At 35.7% G+C, this 22,314-nt stretch overlaps 1 protein-coding gene across 10 annotated transcripts in view; it reads right to left on the bottom strand.

Annotated features, from left to right (window-relative positions):
- Positions 1-22,314, bottom strand: part of ST7L (suppression of tumorigenicity 7 like) — a 151,711-nt gene that overhangs the window by 75,102 nt on the left and 54,295 nt on the right. For 7 of the 10 annotated variants that reach the window (XM_007169393.2, XM_007169396.3, XM_007169395.2 and 4 more), the window contains exons 12-14: positions 19,086-19,236; positions 15,996-16,088; positions 10,765-10,904 (exon numbers count right to left, since the gene is read on the bottom strand). In XM_007169393.2, coding sequence (XP_007169455.2) covers positions 10,765-10,904; positions 15,996-16,088; positions 19,086-19,236 — 384 coding nt within the window. Of the gene's footprint in view, positions 1-4,596; positions 4,660-10,764; positions 10,905-15,995; positions 16,089-19,085; positions 19,237-22,314 lie in introns of all 10 variants that reach the window. The other 3 variants (XM_007169389.3, XM_028163374.2, XM_007169391.3) reach the window with 2 other exon arrangements.

Consider the following 22,314-nt stretch of genomic DNA (forward strand, 5'->3'; position numbering starts at 1 on the left):
ACTGAATAGGAAGAGAGCTATGAAAGAGCTTTAGGGACTGCAAAATCAGTTTACTAATAAGTGAGAGGATAGTTCTGGTGTACTACAGGGTGCTAGAACAACAGCCAAAGACAAGATACAAATTCCGATTTCATAAACTTCGAATTAGGTCTCTGGCTTCTTGCACTTGTTGGAGGTAAAAACAGAGCTATTTATCGGGCTTCTGCCAAGTTTCCTAACTGAACTTTCCTAACCTCTGATGACAAAAACTGCAAGGGCAACCCTGTTCTTCCACGGCATTTTCCTGGTGCCACTTTCAAAAACAGAATATTGAAATGTATGTGTGTGTGTATATATACATATATGCGTTTATACATATATATGTATATATATAAATTATATTTATGAACATTGAATAAGCCAAAAGGTGAGTAGTATCTTAAATTTCTGCTTTACTTAACTGGCACAATTTAGTTAGTGCTGGAAGGGAGGCAACCATTTAAGTGATAGCATTTGTTGGTATCATCTTGGTTTTTTCCTCCTCCCCTAGGCAGTTTATAAAAGGTGATTTCTGAAACCCTTCACAATAGAAAAGCTCAAGGGTTTACATTCAACTGTGACACCACTATGAATTCATTAAGAAGCATGTTTCAGGTTGCACTATAATTTCCCTATGTAACATAAACCCATGGAATCTGACATAAGCTGATTGCTCATGCTGGTTATTTTATTTACATTTCTGAATGGAAGGGATCTCAATACTCATAAAATATCTTACTAACTTATTATTTTTCATCTGTTCTCCCAGAGCAGCTATTATAAAACAGGCATAGAGACAGAAGTCTCAACTTGTATGACTGGTTAAGCAACCAGGGAAAAGTTACTGCTCCAAAGCAAATTTTTTAAAAATAATTCAATATGGAGCTTGAGACCAAATGAGGTATCACTACTCTAAATGCCATGTGAAAGATAAAAGTTAAAAAAACAGTGTTCATTATCTTTGTTGAAGTCCTATGGGAGTCACAGGAACTTAGGGGGTCTGGAGTTTACCTAAGTCTTTCTTTAGAGACCTAATGTTAGCAGACACAGCCTAGTATAAACGGGAACACAGGTGAATGGATGAGAGTGGGCTCCTTACAACCCAGAAATATGAATGCGCCTCCTTACCAGCATGTTACTAATCAGACTTCTGAAATGGAAGATAGCATCATGCATCTAATTCATTATTTGGAGATGTATGTTCTGTTCATCTACCCAAAGAATAATAATTTCCACTTATTCCAGAAAATATAGCAAGCTCAGATAAATTGCTAGAGAAGTAACAATTACCAGTTAACTCCAGAGCCTGATCTGCAGTCTTCTGCCTGTAAGTCTGTGTTCAAATCATCCCACTTTCTTTCTTCTGCTGCCACAATGCGTTAAATCAGTATATTCTTCGACCCTCTAGTACAGCCTTGGGCCTACTCTTCTACTAAATATACTTTCATCATTTTACCATATCTAATGATTACATGCCTAACAGTATAAATTCCCCAAGGACAGGTTCTGTACCTATTTTTTAAAAATATTTTAATATGTATTTCAAGGTCATATCCCCAATGATCCAGTCAGTACGTATACTTGACTGAGCCCAATAAAGACAGGAAATCTTTTTCAGTTGTTTAGAGAGAAAATCTTGGCAGTTCCCCCTGTAAAAATGTAGAATTATCCAGGATTCAGAATTGATCAGCAAAATTCAGCTTGGAAGAGAGGGAAAAGGCAGCTTATTTTAGTACCTTAATCCAATATCCTTTTATTATTTTTCTTAATTAACCTGATATATTTTCAGAATCAGTCACTGCAAGGTACAGCTTTGACATGAACAGTGGGCTCTGGGAAATTCTGAGTGGTTCTTTCCCTTTCTTTCTCACATGTCCACAGAGGTACATGATTTTAGTCCTAACTCTTTGCTGTCCCATTCTGCTTCTGACATCACACTTTCATTTTCTAAACCAGGATGGTCCTTAGCCCTTATTAATCTGTCATTATTAGGAATGAGAGGATATAAAAGACAAAGATAAAAATGAATGAGTATAGTAGGCTTTAGTCTTACGGCAGCTACTATATGAATCTGAGGGGTGACATTTCTTATTTCAATCTTGAGTTGTGGAGCACTTCATTTTTTAATAAATTCTAAACTATTCAGATGAACATAATGAATACTGCTGTTTACAAAAACACAAACTTCATCATTTATGTGTAAAGGTGAAAGTCTTTCACGTCTGATATCTGAAAAAGAATAAAATAAAGAGACCTCCTTCTATTTCCTCTTGTTTGACTGAAAGGAAAAAGCCTCTATCAGTCTAGATTGACTTTTTTGGGTCACTAAATCTTATGTGAGGCATGTGAAAATAACTCATCAGTCACTTCTAGTCAAATGAATAAATCCGCAAGGATGACCTAATCTACTGTTATGGCAGTAGCCTCTCTGTCTTACACTAATACATGTCTTGCCTACCTTAAACCCTCTACCAATAGACTATGAGTTATTTGTGAACAGGGATTGCATTTTATATTTCATAAAGGTGCCCAATAAATATCTGCTCCTTGAATGAATGAATGAATGATGAACAAATTCATTGGTAGTAACATCTGAATATAATGAATTCAAACATCAAAAACTTACAGTATTTTACAGGATAATCATTACCATACTATAGCATGTTAAAGAATAATAGTTAACATATTTTTAAATGCTGAGGCTCTTTAAAAACTAAACTTTGAAAACAAATTAAGATAAGCCCTACTGGAGTCTTTTCATTCAATAAGCCAGTACTGAAACAAGAATCTTTTCAGGGTATCCAGGATTCTGAACTGCATGTTCTAGTGCAGGTTTTTGGTTTTGGATTTTTTTAGAGTCAGTATTATAAAAGCTAAAATACACCAAGAGCAAATTAATAAGAAAAGTCTACACAGCTAGGGCTTTGTTGAATTAGAATCCCTGGGCTCCCAATAAGGACTAAATCCCAAAGGGATCACAGTCAAGTAAATAAAAAATCCATCTGAATTTTATCAGAGGGCAGAGTTTCAACTTTGAATCCCCAGCAACCAAGGATGAATTATGTATAAGATTAGTAAAGTGCCTTCATCCACGCCCCAACCAGAGAACATTCTTCTATCTCACTGTGACTGAAGGAAAAACAGCAGTGTATTTGTCTGCCAAGAATAGTTGTGGCTATACTCTAGGTAGGAGTTTAACAACACTGAGGGATTAAAATTTAATTGTAAACCTGCTGCTACCTGGGAGTAAAAGCTTGAACTCTGGCATCAGAAAGAAACCGGGACTCCAGCATACTGAATAGATGAAAACAAGAGCTGGCATGTTCCTAACAAAGAGTATGAGAGTATGTTCCCTTCTTAAATTCTTCCCCAAACTGCTTCTTTCTCTGTATATCCTATTTGTAATATGCAAGAGTGCTCAATGGGAATATAGCTCTTTTCTACACTTTGAATAGTACATATACATTTCATTTCCAGAACGCTTGAAATTACAGGATGAGGTTAAAGGGTGATTACGTGGTCTGAATTCTCTGAATATCAGTTCTCTTAATTTTGTTGGGCATCACCTGAAGCCCAAATAATTTCTTTTCTTGAAGCTGGCTGTCGAGATGGACATAAGGCAATCTTAATATTATTACAGAACTAAGATTATTTTTTCCTCAAATTCAGATAGAATACCATTAACACCCAATCTTTCATTGAGGCCTCATCGACATTAAGGAACACATCGAAGTTTCCGATGTATTGTTACAACTGCTAGAAGTACATCTGCTACCTAAAAATCCCACTTTAGCAAAACAAAACAAAACAAACAAAAAAGCCCCACGAGTTATGTTATTTTAGACCAAAAGTTTATTCTGTTCAGTTAAACTTCCCCTCACAGTCCTTCACAAACTTCACCTTTGATTTTGAAAGAAGAGTGATGTTGAAACATAAGATATAGATTTGTAGTTTATATTAAGACTTTTTTTTTTTTACCATTTCAAAGAGTTAATTAAATTCCCTCTGAATCACTACAAATGAGTGCCTACTGTTTCTTCAGTATTACTGCACATTTCAGTTAGAAAGGCTGAAGTTCTTTATACAGTTGTGTGAGTATGTGATATAAATGATCAAACAGTGTTCTTTCTTAAGTGGTTTACTAGCCAGAACAGGAATGAAATTAAAGTGAATCAGTTTGAAGACAGAAAAGCAAATGTGCATTCTTTATTTTAAAACATCAGAGTTCATCAAATAGGCTTATACTATGAAGAATTTTCCAGGTAGCTTATTTGTCTACTTCTGCCTTTGCAGTTAAGCACTTCTGCAATCTAAGTGCCTTTTCTATTTTCTGACAATCCACATTGCCTCTTTATTTAAAACTCTTCTCCAAATTCATCTCCTATGGGAAGACACTAGCAAAGCCAATTTACTATCATCACTCCATCAGTCTATATTCCCTCAGCATTACTGTATTTGGTTTGAAATTTATTCTTTTGTACTTGTTTTAGTATACGTTGTAAGGTGACATATTTTTGAAACCAAGCATATATATGACTAAAGGGCTATCTATTGTGTGATTTCAAGGAACTCTCTTACCTTTAACGGCTCAAACTTCCTCATCTATTACATTGGAAGATCATAGTCTGTCCTCCAATGCTTCTGGTAAGAATAAATGACAGTGTAAGTATAAACTCTTAAAAAAAGAAAACTAATGAAGTCCATGTTACTCTTGGTTTAGAATTGTAATATATTAAGTAGTTGCACTAATTTAGTTCTTTTGAGCATTAGAAATTTGATTGGTGGGGGAAGGAGCAAAATTCCACTCAAGAAAAAAGCCAAAATAACTATTCCTTGCGATTTAAATTTTCCTCTGTACCCATTATTCTCTCCATTTAGAGGATTATGCTGGGTCTGCAAAACACAAAGATGTTTTCTAAAACAAAACCCAGTAGGTTTCCTAATATGAATTCTAATACCACTAGTGTAATGGGTTTGGAATGAGTGATTTACATCAATATCTGGGCACAGCTCTTCTAAAAACTGCTATGCAGTCCATTTGCCTCAAGTGCTAATAATTAACAATAAATATATGAGTAGAAATTAGTGACAGGATATCTTAGACTTTGGCACTGAGACTTTCACTTTGAGGGGGGAAAAGATGATTAAATATACTGCCAAATAAATTCAGGGAGAGATTTTGTGAACTTCATACTTGTCAAGCACATGTTTAATAGGGAAAGAGGGTGCTTTCCACAAACTTCAAAACTGAATTAAATCCTGGGGAAGGGATACAGACATGCATTAAAAAGTGCATTGCCCTAACTTTTATTATTATTATTATTATTATTATTATTATTTTTGCCTTTGAAGAGTTCAGTACTTAGAAAATTTGGATAAAGAAGAACATTAGCAATTTCATAAATTTCTCATTCTGGTTCTTTTTGAAGGAGAACAATGAGGATGAAGCATGAGAAATTACCCTTATAAAAAGTAGAGAACAACTTTTCTCTTGCTACAAATATCCCAGTTAATTCAGAAAATCAAAATTGGAATATGCCAGACTGCCCAAATAAAGACTTTAGCAGCACTAACGATGGAACAAAAGTGTAAACATTTAAAATTTTTGACCTGTCACAATAGGCTCATTTTATTATCAGGATACTCTCTGGGAAATACCTCAGCTATATTACTGTGGAAACAGCATAGTTATAGAAGAGTATTTTACAGGAATTTAAGTTTAGTTACAATTCAGAATGTTTTTAAAACTATATTAGTTCTTGAAAATAATCCATTTTCAAACAAAGTAAAGCAACATTTTAATTGTCAGTTTAATTTCTAAATGGGGCCCTATGTATTTAATAAAGAAGAATGTAACTCTCATAGGTTTTTAGTATTAATAAAGTCAGATGAAGAATATTAAAAAAATCTTTTACCTATGAAAAGATTTCACATCACTGGTTATGGCAATGGAAAATTAGGAACCTTTAAAAATATTTTTTTTCGGGCTTCCCTGGTGGCTCAGTGGTTAAGAATCTGCCTGCCAATGCAGGGGACACAGGTTCGAGCCCTGGTCTGGGAAGATCCCACATGCTGCAGAGCAACTAAGCCCGTGTGCCACAACTACTGAGCCTGCGCTCTAGAGCCTGCAAGCCACAACTACTGAGCCTGCACGCCACAACTACTGAAGCCCATGCACCTAGAGTCCGTGCTCCGCAACAAGAGAAGCCACTGCAATGAGAAGCCCATGCACCGCAACGAAGAGTAGCCCCCACTCACCCCAACCAGAGAAAGCCCACGCGCAGCAACGAAGACCCGATGTAGTCAAAAATAAATAAATAAATTAAATTAATATATATATATATATTTTTTTTCTACTGGTATATATCAATATATGGTTACAATTGTCTATCAACTCCCCTAGTTATGAAGACAATCTTTGCCCTGCAAAAAATGATAATTGTGGACAAACCTTCTCAAAAGTTCTGGTCGCTGTTCAGTAAAAGACAATAAGCATTTATATCTGCTTATTATTTTTTAAAATTTAATCTGGGGAGAAAAATGTTAATTATTTTTGGGAAGGGACTGAAGAAATCCCAGTGAGACATTCTGCAGAGAGGTCTTTTGTTAGTATAACATCTGACCTTCTATATCTTTGGAAATCATGCAAACTTGGCTAATGCAGTACTTAAAGAATTAATCAAGCAGATTGTTAGGCCCTAGTTACAGTGGAGCCAGCCAATTATGAGTTGCTCAGAAATTCATCACTGGCATGTCTAACCACATTTTCCCACATAAAGATTAGTAGAAATATGTGGAAACTGGGCCCATTCCCACCCCAGCACAGCTACAATATGTGTTCAGTGAAACAAATTTTAACCAAGTTTTGCCTTAGTGAAACAAACAATTTATTTGGGAATCTTTCTGATTTCTGTCATTACCCATAACATCTTTTCTGCCAACATTGCAAAGGCTGCCCCATTTAGTTAAAACGCAACTAGGGATTTTTATATTCAAACACACTTGTGAATTCAAAGCACTAAAAAGTCACATGCCAGAAGCCTGAATTTATCAGTAAGTTAATGAAATTCCCAAAGACCATCTTCAGTCTTTTCACTGTTGTAATATGCCCTCCCAAGCCTTACTAAGAAGAAAGCTTTTCTTGCAAGAGAGAAATGAAAGAGGCCAGAGTAGATGAAGATTGGTTCTCTAAGGAGAGGGCAGTGCTGCTCTTAAATAAAGAAGCGCCTTTCAGATAAGCAGAATCAGATTCCAGTTCATTGGTTTGCTGGCTACCCTTACTTTGAACTCTCATATTTAACCCGGCAGGCTTCAAAGCAGGTGAGAAAGTGACCTACCACTTAAAAGCAATTTTTCCTTTTTCAGGAATTCTGGTCTTAGAGAATATCAGCTCTGATATCAGCACATTCCACATCTCCAGGAATTTATACAATTTTTTTTTTCATTGCTCTATGTCTAATGTCCGGCGAGGAGAAAAATCAGGAAAAAGTCCTAACTTGCTGAAAATGAAGTCTTCTTCCATATAGCTTAATATCATGCAAAAGAAGAAGGGGCACTAAAACCACAGACCATTCTAGTGCATTCCCTTCCATTTATCTAAACCTGATGTTCAGTGAGGATTATTAAAAATCATTAATCCCTAGTGCCTTGCTTCACAAAAAGGCAATTTTTGTAACAAATGCATTTTAACAAATTCAAACTGAATTTACTCTAGCATGTGAGCTAATACAAAAAGATATTAGATGAGGAAGAGACAATGGCAACAATGGAAGGAACTTAGGAAATTTTCTTAAATTGCTTTGCCTTACTAAATAGAAGAACAAATATGTTTCAAAGATTCTTCATTGATTTCTGTACTTCATTGATACTGTACTTGACTATCAAATATCTGACCTAACTGAAAATTTTAACACAGGCAATTTGCAACTTATCAATTGGTTCTGCTCTATAAGGCACTTTGCTAGTGCCTAGTGCCTAGAATTTGAAACATTTCTCCACTTTCTGGTACACATAATGTACCAGAAGTATAGTTCTAATAGTATTGTTTAAATGATACTTAACCACCATTTCTATGGAAAAATGCATTTTGAGTTTACTAGTAGAACATGGCTCCTCCAAACATGAAGGGGGTAGGGTTTCCCACTAGAGCTGCACTTTGGTGATGATGATGACGACGATGATGGCAACAACAGCTAACACCTAGTTTTTACTGTCAGCAGACACAGTTCTAAACACTGGATAAATTTTAAACTCATTTAACCCTCACAGAAACCCATGAGGTAGTACTATTCTCATTTTACAATGCGGGGTGGCGGGGGAAGGTTAAGCAACTTACCCAAGGTGGCACAGCCAATAAGTGTCAGGGCTGGAATCCAAAGCAAAGCAGTCTGGCTCCAGAGCCTATGTTCATAACGACTCTACAATCCTACCCCTTCTCCACCTTGATAAGGTGGCACTATCCAGGAATTCTAAATTCTTCTTATTGCGGGTAGAGTAAAGCAGGACTTCTCAAGTTTTAAATGTGTACATAGGATCACCTGAGGATCTTGTTAAAATGCAGATTCAGGAGGGCTGGAGTGGTGCCTGTGGTTCTGCATTTCTAACAAGTTCCTGGGTGATGGTAATGCTCCTGGGGCAGAGACCACACTATATTAAATGGTGAAGAAGCAGAATTTGAGCCTCTAGTTTTCTTGCTGTCTGTCTGTTGAGGTACTTGTATATTGAGTTTATAAGCTGGAGCCTGCCTATACTATAATCATTTCCCATTAATTCTTAAATGGAAACTGCCCTTGGAACTGCTGCATAACAAATATCGGTCTGCAGGTACTTTCAGTAAATACTTAACTTTTAGGAATTTAAAATGTACATGTAAAGGCCACAGGGATAAAACGTGGCTGTAAAAGTTTGCTGTCAGGCACATTTTAAACACTATACACTACCAACAAATACCAAAAGATAGTAAACAAATGCCTGTTTATTGTTCATCAACTAGAATCACAGTAAATTAATAACTTTTGGTCTAAAAAAGAAGCTTCCACTTTCAAATGTATAATTATTCATTCTCGGACACTGCTAGGAGCTTGTGCTATGCAATCTTAAAGGCTCTTCGGGTGCATCAGAGATCTCTTAGGTAAAGGCAGACACTATATATATACTAACACTGATGAATAGAGCAAACAGTGAGTACACGCCACATTAATTTTAGCCAGTACCTCATGGAAGTACACTACTAACAATGACTACATCTCTACTCCAGATTCTAGATCTTCCTCCTCTCTCTGTTTTACCTCCTTCCCACTGCCCTGAGAGAAACCCAAGGACCACTCTCCCATTGCTTTCCTGTGATCTCAAATACACAGCTGCATATTTTTTTCCGGTTGTTAAATTGACAAGATACTCTGTCTAGTCCATTTTTTTCCATGCCAGATTACACTGTGAAGTCATTTCAGTTTGAGACACACTCGCTCCCCAGTCAGCACCATTGCAAGCAACCGAGTTATGGTATGATCACTAAGCTTTCTTCTTATACTAAAAGGAAGCAGAAGAGTCAGTTTCCAACCCAAATATCTATGCTCCCTGAACAACAGTAAAAAGTCATCCTTCTTGAAGCCTAACCCAGAATCAAGTGTAGTCTCAGACTCCTAGGCCTACAGCCAGTGGCAACTTAACACATTATACAGTTGACCTTCAGGGAAAAAGAGAAACCAGTGCTCTTACTACTGGTGTCAGAAGAAAACCAACTAATCTTTAAGGCACAAAATAAACTCTTAATGCAGGAAAAGAAAGTGTGAGGCAACAGGGAGTTAGAATGGAGGCACATAGACAAAAATATAGAAATTACATTACCAAGTAAGGCCTAGTATTTCTATGGTTCTCAGTGCTTTTCTATTTTGGAAATATAATGAATTAACATTTTCTTTTTGGGTTTGAATTCTTATTAGTTGGTAAAAATACAAAGATATACAAGACACATTTTTTAAAAGGCTTGGAGACTTACAGGGACTTATCTTTGGTAATTTTGCTTTGAGCCAGTGATATTAATTAACAGGTTTATGTAGAAAAGTAAATAATCATGGGATACTCTCTCTAATATCAGTCCTCAAATACTTTCTGGACCTGGGTCCGGAAATGGGGAAGCAGTTCAAAACTAAAGGGTAAAAATAAAAATAAAGGTCTGTACATGGTTCTGCACGCAAGGTTGGGAGATCAATAAGAACATGTAGATATAAAAACAGGGAGAAATTCTGAGTAAAGAGGCACATTCTGAACCCAGGGCAAATGTCACAACTGTCCCACCTTACCTACTTATTCTTCATCCTAGTTGCACTCTTGAATTTAACATTCACCAAATCCTGAGAACTAATGATTTCATTTAAATGGAAAAATCAAAAGGCTTCTGTACAAAACAAGGGATTTTTTTTAAATGCCAAAGAAAATGCATTTAAAAGGGGTGGATTATTCTTTAGCTAGTAACAAGGGCTATGCTTACCACCAAAAGTGATCTACAAAGACCAACTTTATAATGTTATGCCATTGTATTCTCTAAACTTCTAAGCAACAAAAATACAGCTCAAATCACCAAAATCTTATGTTTAACATATTTATGGCAGCAACTTTACAAATCAATTCCTGTAATTTACTATAACAAATATCTTCACTGCTCAGCTGGTTTAGCACAAACAGATCAGAGATGGTTTCTTGTGTGTTTTACAAATACTCTGCACAAGTCCTTGAGATCATACTTACAGCTTTAGCAAAAACACCCATGATTTCAGGAAACTGGTGTGTGAGAAGAGCTATCATTGCTGTAGAAGAACACAGTCCTGCTGTGAAATGGATGAAAAAAGGAAGCTCCTTCTTTGGGTAAACAGAAACATGATGAAACGCTGCAAGGGAGAAAAGACAGAAATGGATTTTATTTCAGAATACAGTGTAAGCCAGTTTTAATATTTTCAAATGAAATCCATGTATAAAAACTAAAAAGGAAAATGTTTTTTAAAAAAAGAACAAGAAGTCTCTGGTCAAGCAAGGGAGAAGGAAATTATTATCCATTATTTTCTCTAGCATCAACAGCACACCTACATAGCCAGACGACTGTCAGCAACTGGGAATAGGATGGCACTGTGGGAAAGAACAGTAATTGTAGTCATGCTGAGGTGGTTTTGAAAAAGAGCTTTGTCACTTATTAGCTGTGTGATCTTGAATAAGTTGCTAAACCCTCTAGTAGTTGCTATGGAGTTGTTATGATGAACACTGTAAGCCCTTTATAAAGGTGTTGTTATAATTTTGATCTTTGGGAGCTCAGAGATAAGTATAGAGATCAAGAGACAGACATGTGGTTGGAGATTTACCAGAACAATCAGTTAACAATTTTACCCAGTTATTAATGTGTCCTATATGTGGCATTTCATTGAGCACTGTAAAAATCTAACCAGAACACCAAAGCCCTAGGATTCTGAACATAAATGGAGTCCCTTGTCTTATTTTACCACATTCGCACATTCACTCAGGTATTATTTTTCTAATGATTGGATATTTCATTACCAATAGTCTTCAGGTAGTTTTATGTTATTTGAAATTTGAAAATACTTGAATAACAATGCTGAGAGGAGCCTATTACAATGACTGGCAGACAGTAGGTACTCAATAAATGTCTGTTAAACTGAGAGTTATTCTGGGACTTCAGTTGACTGCTTAGGGTTGGACACAAACCTAGGAATTCCTGATGTAATATCCTGCATAAGTAAGGAATGACTAATTCAGTGCTGAATCGAGGTCAGCTATAAATTTAACTTTTTAAAACATAATGATTCACAGGGAAGATTACACCTAAGTTTCCTTCAGTAGCCAGGAATTTTTTTTAAGTGTTACACTATCTTCAGAAAGTATATACCAAACTCATTAAAAATCCAGAAAATTTCCAGAGCCTTGAGTCATGTTTAAAGTAAAAGCACACCAAGTCTGAATTTTTTTAAATTAGAAACATTAGAAGCTGTGGACAACATTGTGCTTTCAGCACCCAAAAAAGCAGCAGTTCCTCCTGCTCTGTCCCTCAGCCATTAGAGGCCAACTTCTTCCAGCAAATCAAAAGATACAAACCATATTTGCAAAGACAGGGAACAAATACTTATATGTGCCAATGGTTACTATAATTGCTTTCGTGTGAGAGACAGCACAATTAATAATATTAATTAAACTGTAGCATTTTGTGGCTCACGAAGTGCTTTAATTTATATTAGTTTAATTTTTTTCAATAACTCTAGGAGATAGATAGTATTATTCTTATTTTATAAGGTAGAAAACTATATAGCTTTAATAGGATAATTTTCTAAAATGTGAAATTTTTGTACTGTAGGAGAGATCCAATTATTTCTTTTTGGATTGCTTTCTGTAGATTCATTTGTCAGTCAATGTTTGGCTAATACATCAAAATAATGGATGACTAGTACAGAAACACTCCCTTGGAAGTAAAGTTCAAATTTCATCACTGGCTTGTAGAGAAAAATTTATCAGGAGGCATAAAAGACAACTAAATAGCTATGTGAACTAAGGGAATAGTTCAAGTCTGAACTTATGAGGTTCATAAGCAAATTCCAGAATGCTGTAAGTCATACCAAGGTTGAAGGAGAATTGAAAACAAAAAACATTAAGTACTCCTGGGTATTAAAACTCCACATTATTAAAAATTTGTTCATTTTATCATAGTCAGAGACAGAAAAAATACTCTAAGAATATACAATATAATCAAACTAAAACCCCCAGAATATCCCTCCTCTCCTACCTTCTAGAATTTGCAAATGAGTAGAACCCTAGAAATAATAAAGCCCTGCCAAAAAGCAAGCTCTCTTCTTATAGCCTATGGCTCTGACAATACATAACAATAACAACCTCGATTTTATTCACATTAACTATGAAAGACGGCCTTATATCAGGCAACCTCTGTAACGATTGGAGGGGGGGGGCATAATTTTAGGCTAAATGTATTAGCCTAACATAATACACTCTTGTATACTGATGTTCCGCAATTAAAGATTCGTTCCTTTGCCTTAAATATCCTTGTTCCCATTAAAATGGAAAAACAATACCTACCATCACCACCGTAAAAGGAAAGGAAAAATTTCTAACACTAATGACCTTCTAATTGCTGAAGTCAATGGATTCTTCTCAGTAATTATCTTACTAAATACCTCGGATACTCCTCCTCACTTGGAAATTTTTTCCTCCTCTTAGTTTCTAGGATATCTAGTTCTGGTTCTTGTCCTGTCTCTCTGACCACTCCTTCACTGAATCTTCTGACTCCTTATTGGCCACCCATCCCTTAGACATTTTCATCATGGTTCACCCTTAGTTTACTTCTCACACTCTTTACAGTTTCCCTTAGTGATCTCATTCATGCCTAGAAAATGATGACTCCCAAGTCAGTTTTGTGATGCAGAGAAATGCAGAGGGAATGAGATATTTTTGGCAATTTTGTTTACATGACCTGATCCTGTCCCTGTGCCACAGCTGATTGGATCAGGGATGAACACCTGGTAAATGTGATTTACTCTCCCAGAAGTTTTAGAAGTGGGATTGAGATATTCTTCATTTTGCATTATTTGCCTGAACTGATGACATGTAAACTTAGAGCTGCACGGGGGTATCAAGTTTGGCTACATGAGTGTCTAAGAAGGGAAAGCCGAACTGCAAAGATTAAGATATAAAAATGAAGCATACACTGAGAGAAGCAGAAATGAGAGCTCATACAAAGAAAAGATGGAGTTGGGGAATGAAAAAAAAAGAAAGTGAGAATAGGAGAGGCTGAAAAAGGCAGTCAGCGACAGAGATATACAGACAACTGACTCATGGAAATCCTGATAGCCTTCTAGTTTCTGGTTCTAGTCTCTTCTGAGGTGCAACTATAATTGTTGCCTTTGGGTTCCTTGAGATAATCCAGTCTTCTTCCAACAAATTCTCTTTATTTTAAAGCTAGTTTCAAGTGGCTCTCTTATACCCAAAGAATGCCTGCAACATTTACTATTTATATAACATATATATTTAATAATATACATATTATATATAACTTACAAATATATCTTAGCCCCATATATGTAGACATACAAAATATAAAGGCTATGTATGTATATGTTAAATAGATTAAATAATAAAATACTTAAGCATATACACACCTACATACACACACACGGATGTGTGCAACATACTCAAAAATAAAAAACCCTGGGAGAAAAATATCAGCATACTCAACTTCCATAATCTCTCCTAAATTTTTATCTATCTGTTTGAACTTTTCAGCTCATTAAGTCTGATGTTGTAAAAATGCAACTTTCCTTCCTAGACGTCAGTTCTAATGGACCCAGAATTGTAAAAACTGTGGTATAGATTGATATCATAAGAGGAAACTAGCGTTTATAACTTTCAGCATACTTACCTATCAGTTAAATTTAAAAAAAGGAAAATTAAACAGAAATTTACCAGCTCACAGAGAAAAAGAGTGAGTGGATGCTAAGGCAGCTGAGACAAAAAGTACAGACTATTCTTTCAAAAGTTTGGGTTCCTGAAAGCAGGAACTAGACGAAAACGCTCTCAGCAATCATAACCCTATGTATTTCTGGTTCTCCTCCTGACTCTTTGACTGCTCTTTTTAAAACTGGGAAGTATAGTCCCTCCAACTTCACTCTTCTTTGTAAAGATTGTTTTGACTGTTCTGGGTCCTCTACTTTGCCATATAAGTTTTGGGATCAGCTTGTCAACTTGTAGGAATTGTATTGAATTTATAGATCAATTTGAAGAGAACTGTCATATGAATAATATTGGGTCTTCCAATCCATAAACGTGGACTGTCTCTCAATTTATTTAGATTTTCTCAGCAGTATTTAGTGGATTTTAGTATACAAGTCTCACACTTCTTTTGTTCAATTTATTCCTAAATTGTTTGTTCTTTTTGATGCTACTGTGATTGGAACTGTTTTCTAATTTTCATTTTGGATTGTTCATTGCTGGTATATAAATAAATGACTGAGTTTTGTATAATTACATCCTGCAACCTTGCTGAACTTGTTTCTTAGTCCTAATAGTATTTTTATGGATTTCTTAGGATTTCTTGCACAGAAGGTCATGTCACCTGTGAATAAAGACAGTTTTACTTCTTTCTTTCGAACATGAATGCCTGTTATTTCTTTTTCTTGCTTGACGGCATTAACTAGAACCTCTAGTACAATGCTGAATAGAAGAAAGCAGACACCCTTGTCTTGTTCCTGATCTTAGCGGGAAAGCATTCAGTCTTTCACCATTAAGTATGATCTTAGCTGTGGGTTTTTCATAGATGCTCTTTATCAGGTTGAGGAAGTTCCCTTTTATTCCCAGTTTGTTCAGAATTTTTATCATGAATGGGTGTTAGATTTTTGTCAAATGCTTTTCTGCATCTATTGTCCTTTATTCTATCACATTTTCAGATGTTAAAGCAACCTTGCATTTGTGAGGTAAATCCCAATTGGTCATGGAATATAAACCTTTTTACATGTTGGTGGATTCAGTTTGTTAACATTTTGTTGAAGATGTTTGTGTCTATATTCATGAGAGATATCATTCTATAGCTTTCTTGTAATGCTTTTTGTCTGATTTTGGTGTCAGGGTAATGCTGGTCTCACAGAATGAGTTGGGGAGTGTTCCTCCTTTATTTCTTAAAAAGAGTTTGTGAAGGATTGGTATTATTTCTTCTTTAATTGTTTGTAAGATGACTGCTTTTTTTTTTTCTAATATCTTTAATCTTTGTGTCCTTCATTGCATCTAGCACAGGGTTTTACCCAAAAAATATTCAGGAATGAACTAAATTATGCAACTATATCCAAGAAGTGGCTAAAATAGTATTTAAACAGCATCCTGAATTTCAACCAGAGGTACTTTTAAAATGGGAGAATACTATGAAAAACACTCTCACAACTAATTTTAAGTTTAGGAAAACTTGAATATTTACTTACGAGGTAATAGCTCTCTATCAGCAGTCTCTGTGCAGCTGGGATAAGGATAAAATAGATGGCCTTTCTCTAGTGGGTATGGAATCATTCTAAAAGCTGAGTGAAAAATAAAATACATATGTTGACATTCAATTCAATCTCACTTTCATCCTCTACTACAATCAAAGCTATTTTGGAGACGTATTTTTATTAAATTTTCACACAGAGTTTTATTTTCTTTTTTAGAGAGATATTTTAGATGAAAGAAACAAAGTACGCAAAGGAACAAATAAGGAGAAGATCTATATAGAGAATCATGAATGGTCTGGCTGAAATAAAACTAAAGGGAGTAATGGATGATAAGACTAGCTGTGTCCTTCTTACCTCAGTCTCCTCAACACAAACACAACAGACTTAATTCTCCATGTGTGAATTCCACTTCTTAGGGAAATCACATAACTGTTGTAGTCATAACTACTGGCAACCTAAGAGTTCTCAATGGCTCCTAACTTCATATGTGAGCTGTCACCAAGTTTTCTGTGAGCTTAATTTAGATCAGGGGTCACCAAAGTATCTAAATTAAGTACCTAAAGGGATCACCTTTGGCCAGACCTGGCCCACTGTTTTGTAAATAAAATTTTATTAGAATACAGCCATGCCTGTTCGTTTATATATTATATAAGGCTGCTTCCATGCTATAAGAGTTGGGTAGTTGTGACAGAGACTATGGCTCACAAAAACTAAATATTTACCGTCTGGCCCTTTACAGAAAAAGTTTACCCATCTCTCATCTAGATTATCATCAACTCCTACAAACTTCTTAAAGAAGAAATCCTTATTGACCTACTCAACTATCAAAGTTGAGATAAGGTTTTTGTTTTTCCCTTAGTCCTTGGCTCTAAAAACTTTTGTTAAAATATGGATTTTGTTTTGCTACAATAAAATATAGTGATTTTTCCAAAGTCACAGAGCAAATCAGTGGCACTAGGAAATCATTCATCAAGATGATTATTCATGAAATACAGAATAAATCATCTACTTATTGAAAACTTCCTATGTGCCAAGCAGAACACTAGGCACTGAAGACACATACAAGGTGAATGAGATAGAGCACCTGGTTCTGAGAAGCGTACAGACTACTGGAGAAAAAGCCAAAGAAAGTCTAATTACCCCAAAACATCCAGCTCCTCAGTTTTAGTAGTCCCGCTTTCATTAATCTTTATATTGTCAGTATCAAGCACAGTGTCTGACCCTCAGCAAGATGTTAATGCAGAGGTTCTCAAATTTTCTTGGTTCAAGGACATGTGGTGTCCTTCATGTCTCAGTAATTTGCTATTAATGTCCCTACACTGAAAGAAATATCTAACAATTCCACTTATTAAGTAGTGGGTCTGATCAACTTCAAAAGTTTTTGTTCTAACAACTTAGCAGCGATTTGAAAAAAAAAAAATACACATAAATTAACGAAAAAATAGTTATTGTATTTTTAAATAACCATCATTTCTTCCTAATGGGATATATGAGCCTGTTGGGCACTGCATAATTTCTCGAACCTTGGAATCACATTGGACACCACTATCCTCATTTCCTGTTCCACACTGATTTTTGTGTGGTACTGCTTTTAATCACAGCAACTAACAAAACCCAGCTTTGCAAAGCTATGACAACACTGAAAAAAAATAGAGAATGGAGAGCTATCTAATGTTGAAACCATGAACTATCTAGAGCTACAGTCTGAATGGTGTATTGTTATGTTTCTACTAAAAATTTAAAATATCCCATGGCACTCTTGTGAATTTGCTATAATACCCAAAGGTGCCTCAGTGCAAACTTTGAGGAGGTTAACCAATTTTAGTGAATGAACATTGAATTTATTTTTGAATTTTCATTGACAGGTGATTTTAAGAAGTTACAAATGAGAGATCTGGTAGTTAGTGGAAAATAATCCACTTCTCCAAAGAAATGTACGAATGGCCAATTAACACGTAAAAAGATGTTCAACATTACTAATTATTAGGGAAATGCAAATCAAAATCAAAATGAGATACTATTCCACACCCATTAGGATGCTCTTACCAAAAAAAACAGGAAATAACAAGTATTGGCGAGGATATAAAGAAAGTGAAACCCCTGTGCATTGCTAGTGGAATGTAAAATGGTTCAGCTGCTACAGAAAATAGTATGGTGGTTCCTCAAAAAATTAAACACAAAATTATATGATCTAGCAATTTCACTTCTAGGTATACACTCAAAAGAACTGAAAGCAGGAACTTTTACAGATATTTATGCACCCACGTTCATAGCAGCATTATTCACAATAGTCAAAAGGTAGAAACAGCCCAAATGTCCATTGATGGATGAATGGATAAACAAAATTTTGCATACAACTTATGATGGAATATAACTCAGCCTTAAATATTGTATGATTCCACTGATATGAGATACCTAGAGTAGTCAAACTCATAGAGACAGAAAATAGAATGGTTACCAGGGGACTGGGGAGGAGGGAAGAATGGGGAGTTATTGTTTAATGGGTACAGAATTTCATTTTGGGGTGATGAAAAAATTCGGGGGATGGATAATGGTGATGGTTGCATAACAATGTACATGTATGTCACTGAACTGTACATTTTAAAATGTTTAAAATGGTAATTTTAATGTTATATGTATTTTACCACAATTTAAAAAAAATTTTAAAGAATCGAGTTGATATCAGTAATGAGGAAAATAGTTTCATGTTGTACACATCTCAAAACAAAACCAAAAAAAAAAAAGTCCGATTTTTAAAATATTAGAACAATAGCTAGCCACATTAAAAAACTTATAAATGAAGGGATATAAGTTTCCATTCTTTCCTTATAAATATTTAAATTAAGTGAACATATAGCAGAATACCCAAACAGTTTCTCATTCTGCTTTTCCTAAATGTGGCATTAATATAAGCACATTACACGTTTCTTCTACCAGTATACCAATAAACACCACTGAGTTCACTTTGAAACCAATCTGAACAAGTCCTTAAAGAAACTCAGACAATCTCATTACAAAAAGACTGCCTGTGAATGGAATAATTAGTCAGAAAGATTAGTGTTGCATTTGGAAAAGAATACTTACTGCCTTCCCATGTACACTGTAACAGATTAAGAGCACCTTCTATTCGCTTCCAGTGCTGAAGATGAAAGAAAGCATAGGCAATTGCTTCACTATCGCCCCGTTTCAGAATGTGTTCTGGAGGTAAAATGAGACTTTTCATCTCTAGTAAATACTAGAAAAATAACACACACACATAGACACACCACAGAAAAAAAGAAAAAGTATGCTAAATTCAAACATCCACAGAAGTGTAGATTCAAATTTTATAAAGTTAATTTGATTTAAAAAACAAACATTAAGCTAGTTGAAATGACATGAAGGTCCTACTGACAAAATGCTTATATAAATGCAAATTCCAAAGATCAGAACATTCCTATAGGTAAAAATAAGGTAATAAATGGCTTATGTGTGACTTTACTAAACACAAGTGGAAACTCAAGCTGAGGAAATAATGTTGGAGGAAATTATTTACTTTTCCAAAAAAGAATAAGTGTAAAAAATTATAAAACACAATTTTGGAATAACACGTTGTGGCAACATTCAATTTTTTTTTCTTTATTCCCCTTCTATAGTGAAGGAATTTAACTGTTAAGAAGTTCAATTAAATTAATATTTACTGAGTGCAAATCACTATGCTTGTCAGGGAATGCCAAAACACTATTCTCTAGAGCTTCCTAAGGTAATGAGAAAGACAGATTTCTTTTTCTATTTTCTCGGCCGCACTGCGCGGCTTGTGGGATCTTAGTTCCCCGACCTGGGATTGAACCTGGGCCCCTGGCAGTTGAAAGCGCAGAGTCCCAATCACTGGACCGCCAGGGAACTCCCGAGAAAGACAGATTTCTTAAGTTAAAAATTGTAACCATACTGGGACTTCCCTGTGGTCCAGTGGTTAAGAATCCACCTTCCAACACAGGGGACGCAGGTTTGATCCCTGGGCGGGGACTAAGATCCCACATGCCTCGGGGCAACTAAGCCCGCGTGCCACAACTACTGAGCCTGCGTGCTCTAGAGCCCATGCATCACAACTAGAGAGCCCACATGCTGCAACTACTGAGCCCATGCACTCTGGAGCCCGCGCGCCACAATGAAGGGCCTGCACACCACAAGGAAGGATCCCACATGCTGCAATGAAGATCCCATGTGATGCAACTAAGACCCTACGCAGCCAAATTAAAAAAAAAAGAAAATTATAACTAGACTATGGTAAGTACTTCACTACAGGTATAGATGTATATAGGAATATGGATAGGAGGTATTAATTTTTTAATTTAATTTTTAATAACAGCTTTATTGAGATATAATTCACATGCTTTACAGTTCACCCATTTAAAGTCCACAATTCAATGGTTTTTAGTATGTTCACAGATATGTGCAACCATCACCACAATTTTAGAACATTTTCATCACTTCAAAAGGAAACCCCAAATGTATATTGGTGCAGCCTCTATGGAAAACAGTATGGAGGTTCCTCAAAAAAACTAAACATAGAGTTACCATATGATCCAGCAATCCCATTCCTGGGCATATATCTGGAGAAAACTATAATTCAAAAAGATTCATGCATCCCAATGTTCATTGCAGCACTATTTACAATAGCCAACCTAAAAGTCCACTGACAGATGAATGGATAAAGATGTTATACATATATACAATCGAATACTACTCAGCCATAAAAAAGAATGAAATAATGCCATTTGCAGCAACATAGATGGACCCAGAGATAATCATACTAAGTGAAGTAAGTCAGAAAGATAAAGACAAATACCATATGATATCACTTATATGTGTAATCTAAAATATGACCCAGGGATTTCCCTCGTGGTCCAGCGGTTAAGAATCCGCCTTCCAATGCAGGGGACGCGGGTTCTATCCCTTGTCGGGGAACTAAGATCCCACGTGCCGTGGGGAAACTAAGCCTGTGTGCCACAACTACAGAGCTCACGCACTCTGGAGCTTGCAGGCCACAACTACAGAGCCCACGCGCTCTGGAGCCTGCGTGCCACAACTAGAGAGAAGCCCGCATGCCGCAACGAAAGATCCCCCCCACATGCTGTAACTAAGACCCGACACAGCCAAAAATAAAATAAATTTTAAAAAATAATAAATAAAAATAAAATAAAATAAAATATGACCCAAGTGAACTTTTATGAAACAGAAACAGACTCATGGACATAGAGAACAGACTTATGGTTGCCAAGGGGAGAGGGGGTGGGGGAGGGATGAACTGGAAGTTTGGGATTAGCAGATGCAAACTATTATATAGAGAATGGATAAACAACAAGTTTCTACTATATAGCACAGGGAACTATATTTAATATCCTGTGATAAACCATAATGGAAAAGAATATGAAAAAGAATGTATATACATGTATAACTGAATCACTTTGCTCTACAGTAGAAATTGACACAACATTGTAAATCAACAATACTTCAACAAAAATTTTAAAATAAGGAAACCCCATACTCTTTAGTTATCTCCCTCTACACCCACAATCCCCCTAAGCTCTAAGCAACCACTAATATACTCTCTGTCTCTATAGATTTGCCTATTCCAGATATTTCATACAAACAGAATCACATAATATAGGGTCTTTTGTGACTGGTTTATTTCACTTAGCATACACCCATGTTGTAGCATGTATCAGTACCCCATTCTTTTTTGAGGCTGAATAATATTCCATTGTATGGACAGACCACATTTGTTTATCCATTCTTCATCTGATGGACATTTGGTTTTCATCTTTTGGCTACTATGAATAATGCCGCAATAAACATTTGTGTATGAATTTTCATGTGAACAAATGTTTTCATCTCTCTTGGGTTACCTAGGAGTGGAATTGCTAGGCTATATGGTAATTCTGTGTTTAACCGGTATTAATTATGATTTAAACCACTTGATAGAATTTGGGATTTGAGCTGATATATAAAGACAGGTGGAATGTGGATGAGCAGGTTGGGGGGTATGGTGGGGAGAAGAATAGGAGGACATATTCAATGTACAGGGCCAACTTGAACAATTTTAACTCTTGAGACTTGAGAGCATAGTACAAGATGAGTGAGTGTGCCTGTTAAAGAAGGATAAGTGAGTGTGCCTGTTAAAGAAGTTATAACCTAACAATTCTTATTCACATATGAAATTAAATTCTAAACTCTTGAAGAAAATACTTGCCTTAATATTATAATCCATAACAAAAGCAGCATAATTAGTTACCGCACTAATCAAATATACTAATTACATGAAGAAAGATGC

This window comes from Balaenoptera acutorostrata, chromosome 1, assembly GCF_949987535.1.
Source record: "Balaenoptera acutorostrata chromosome 1, mBalAcu1.1, whole genome shotgun sequence".
Taxonomy (NCBI): Eukaryota; Metazoa; Chordata; class Mammalia; order Artiodactyla; family Balaenopteridae; genus Balaenoptera; species Balaenoptera acutorostrata.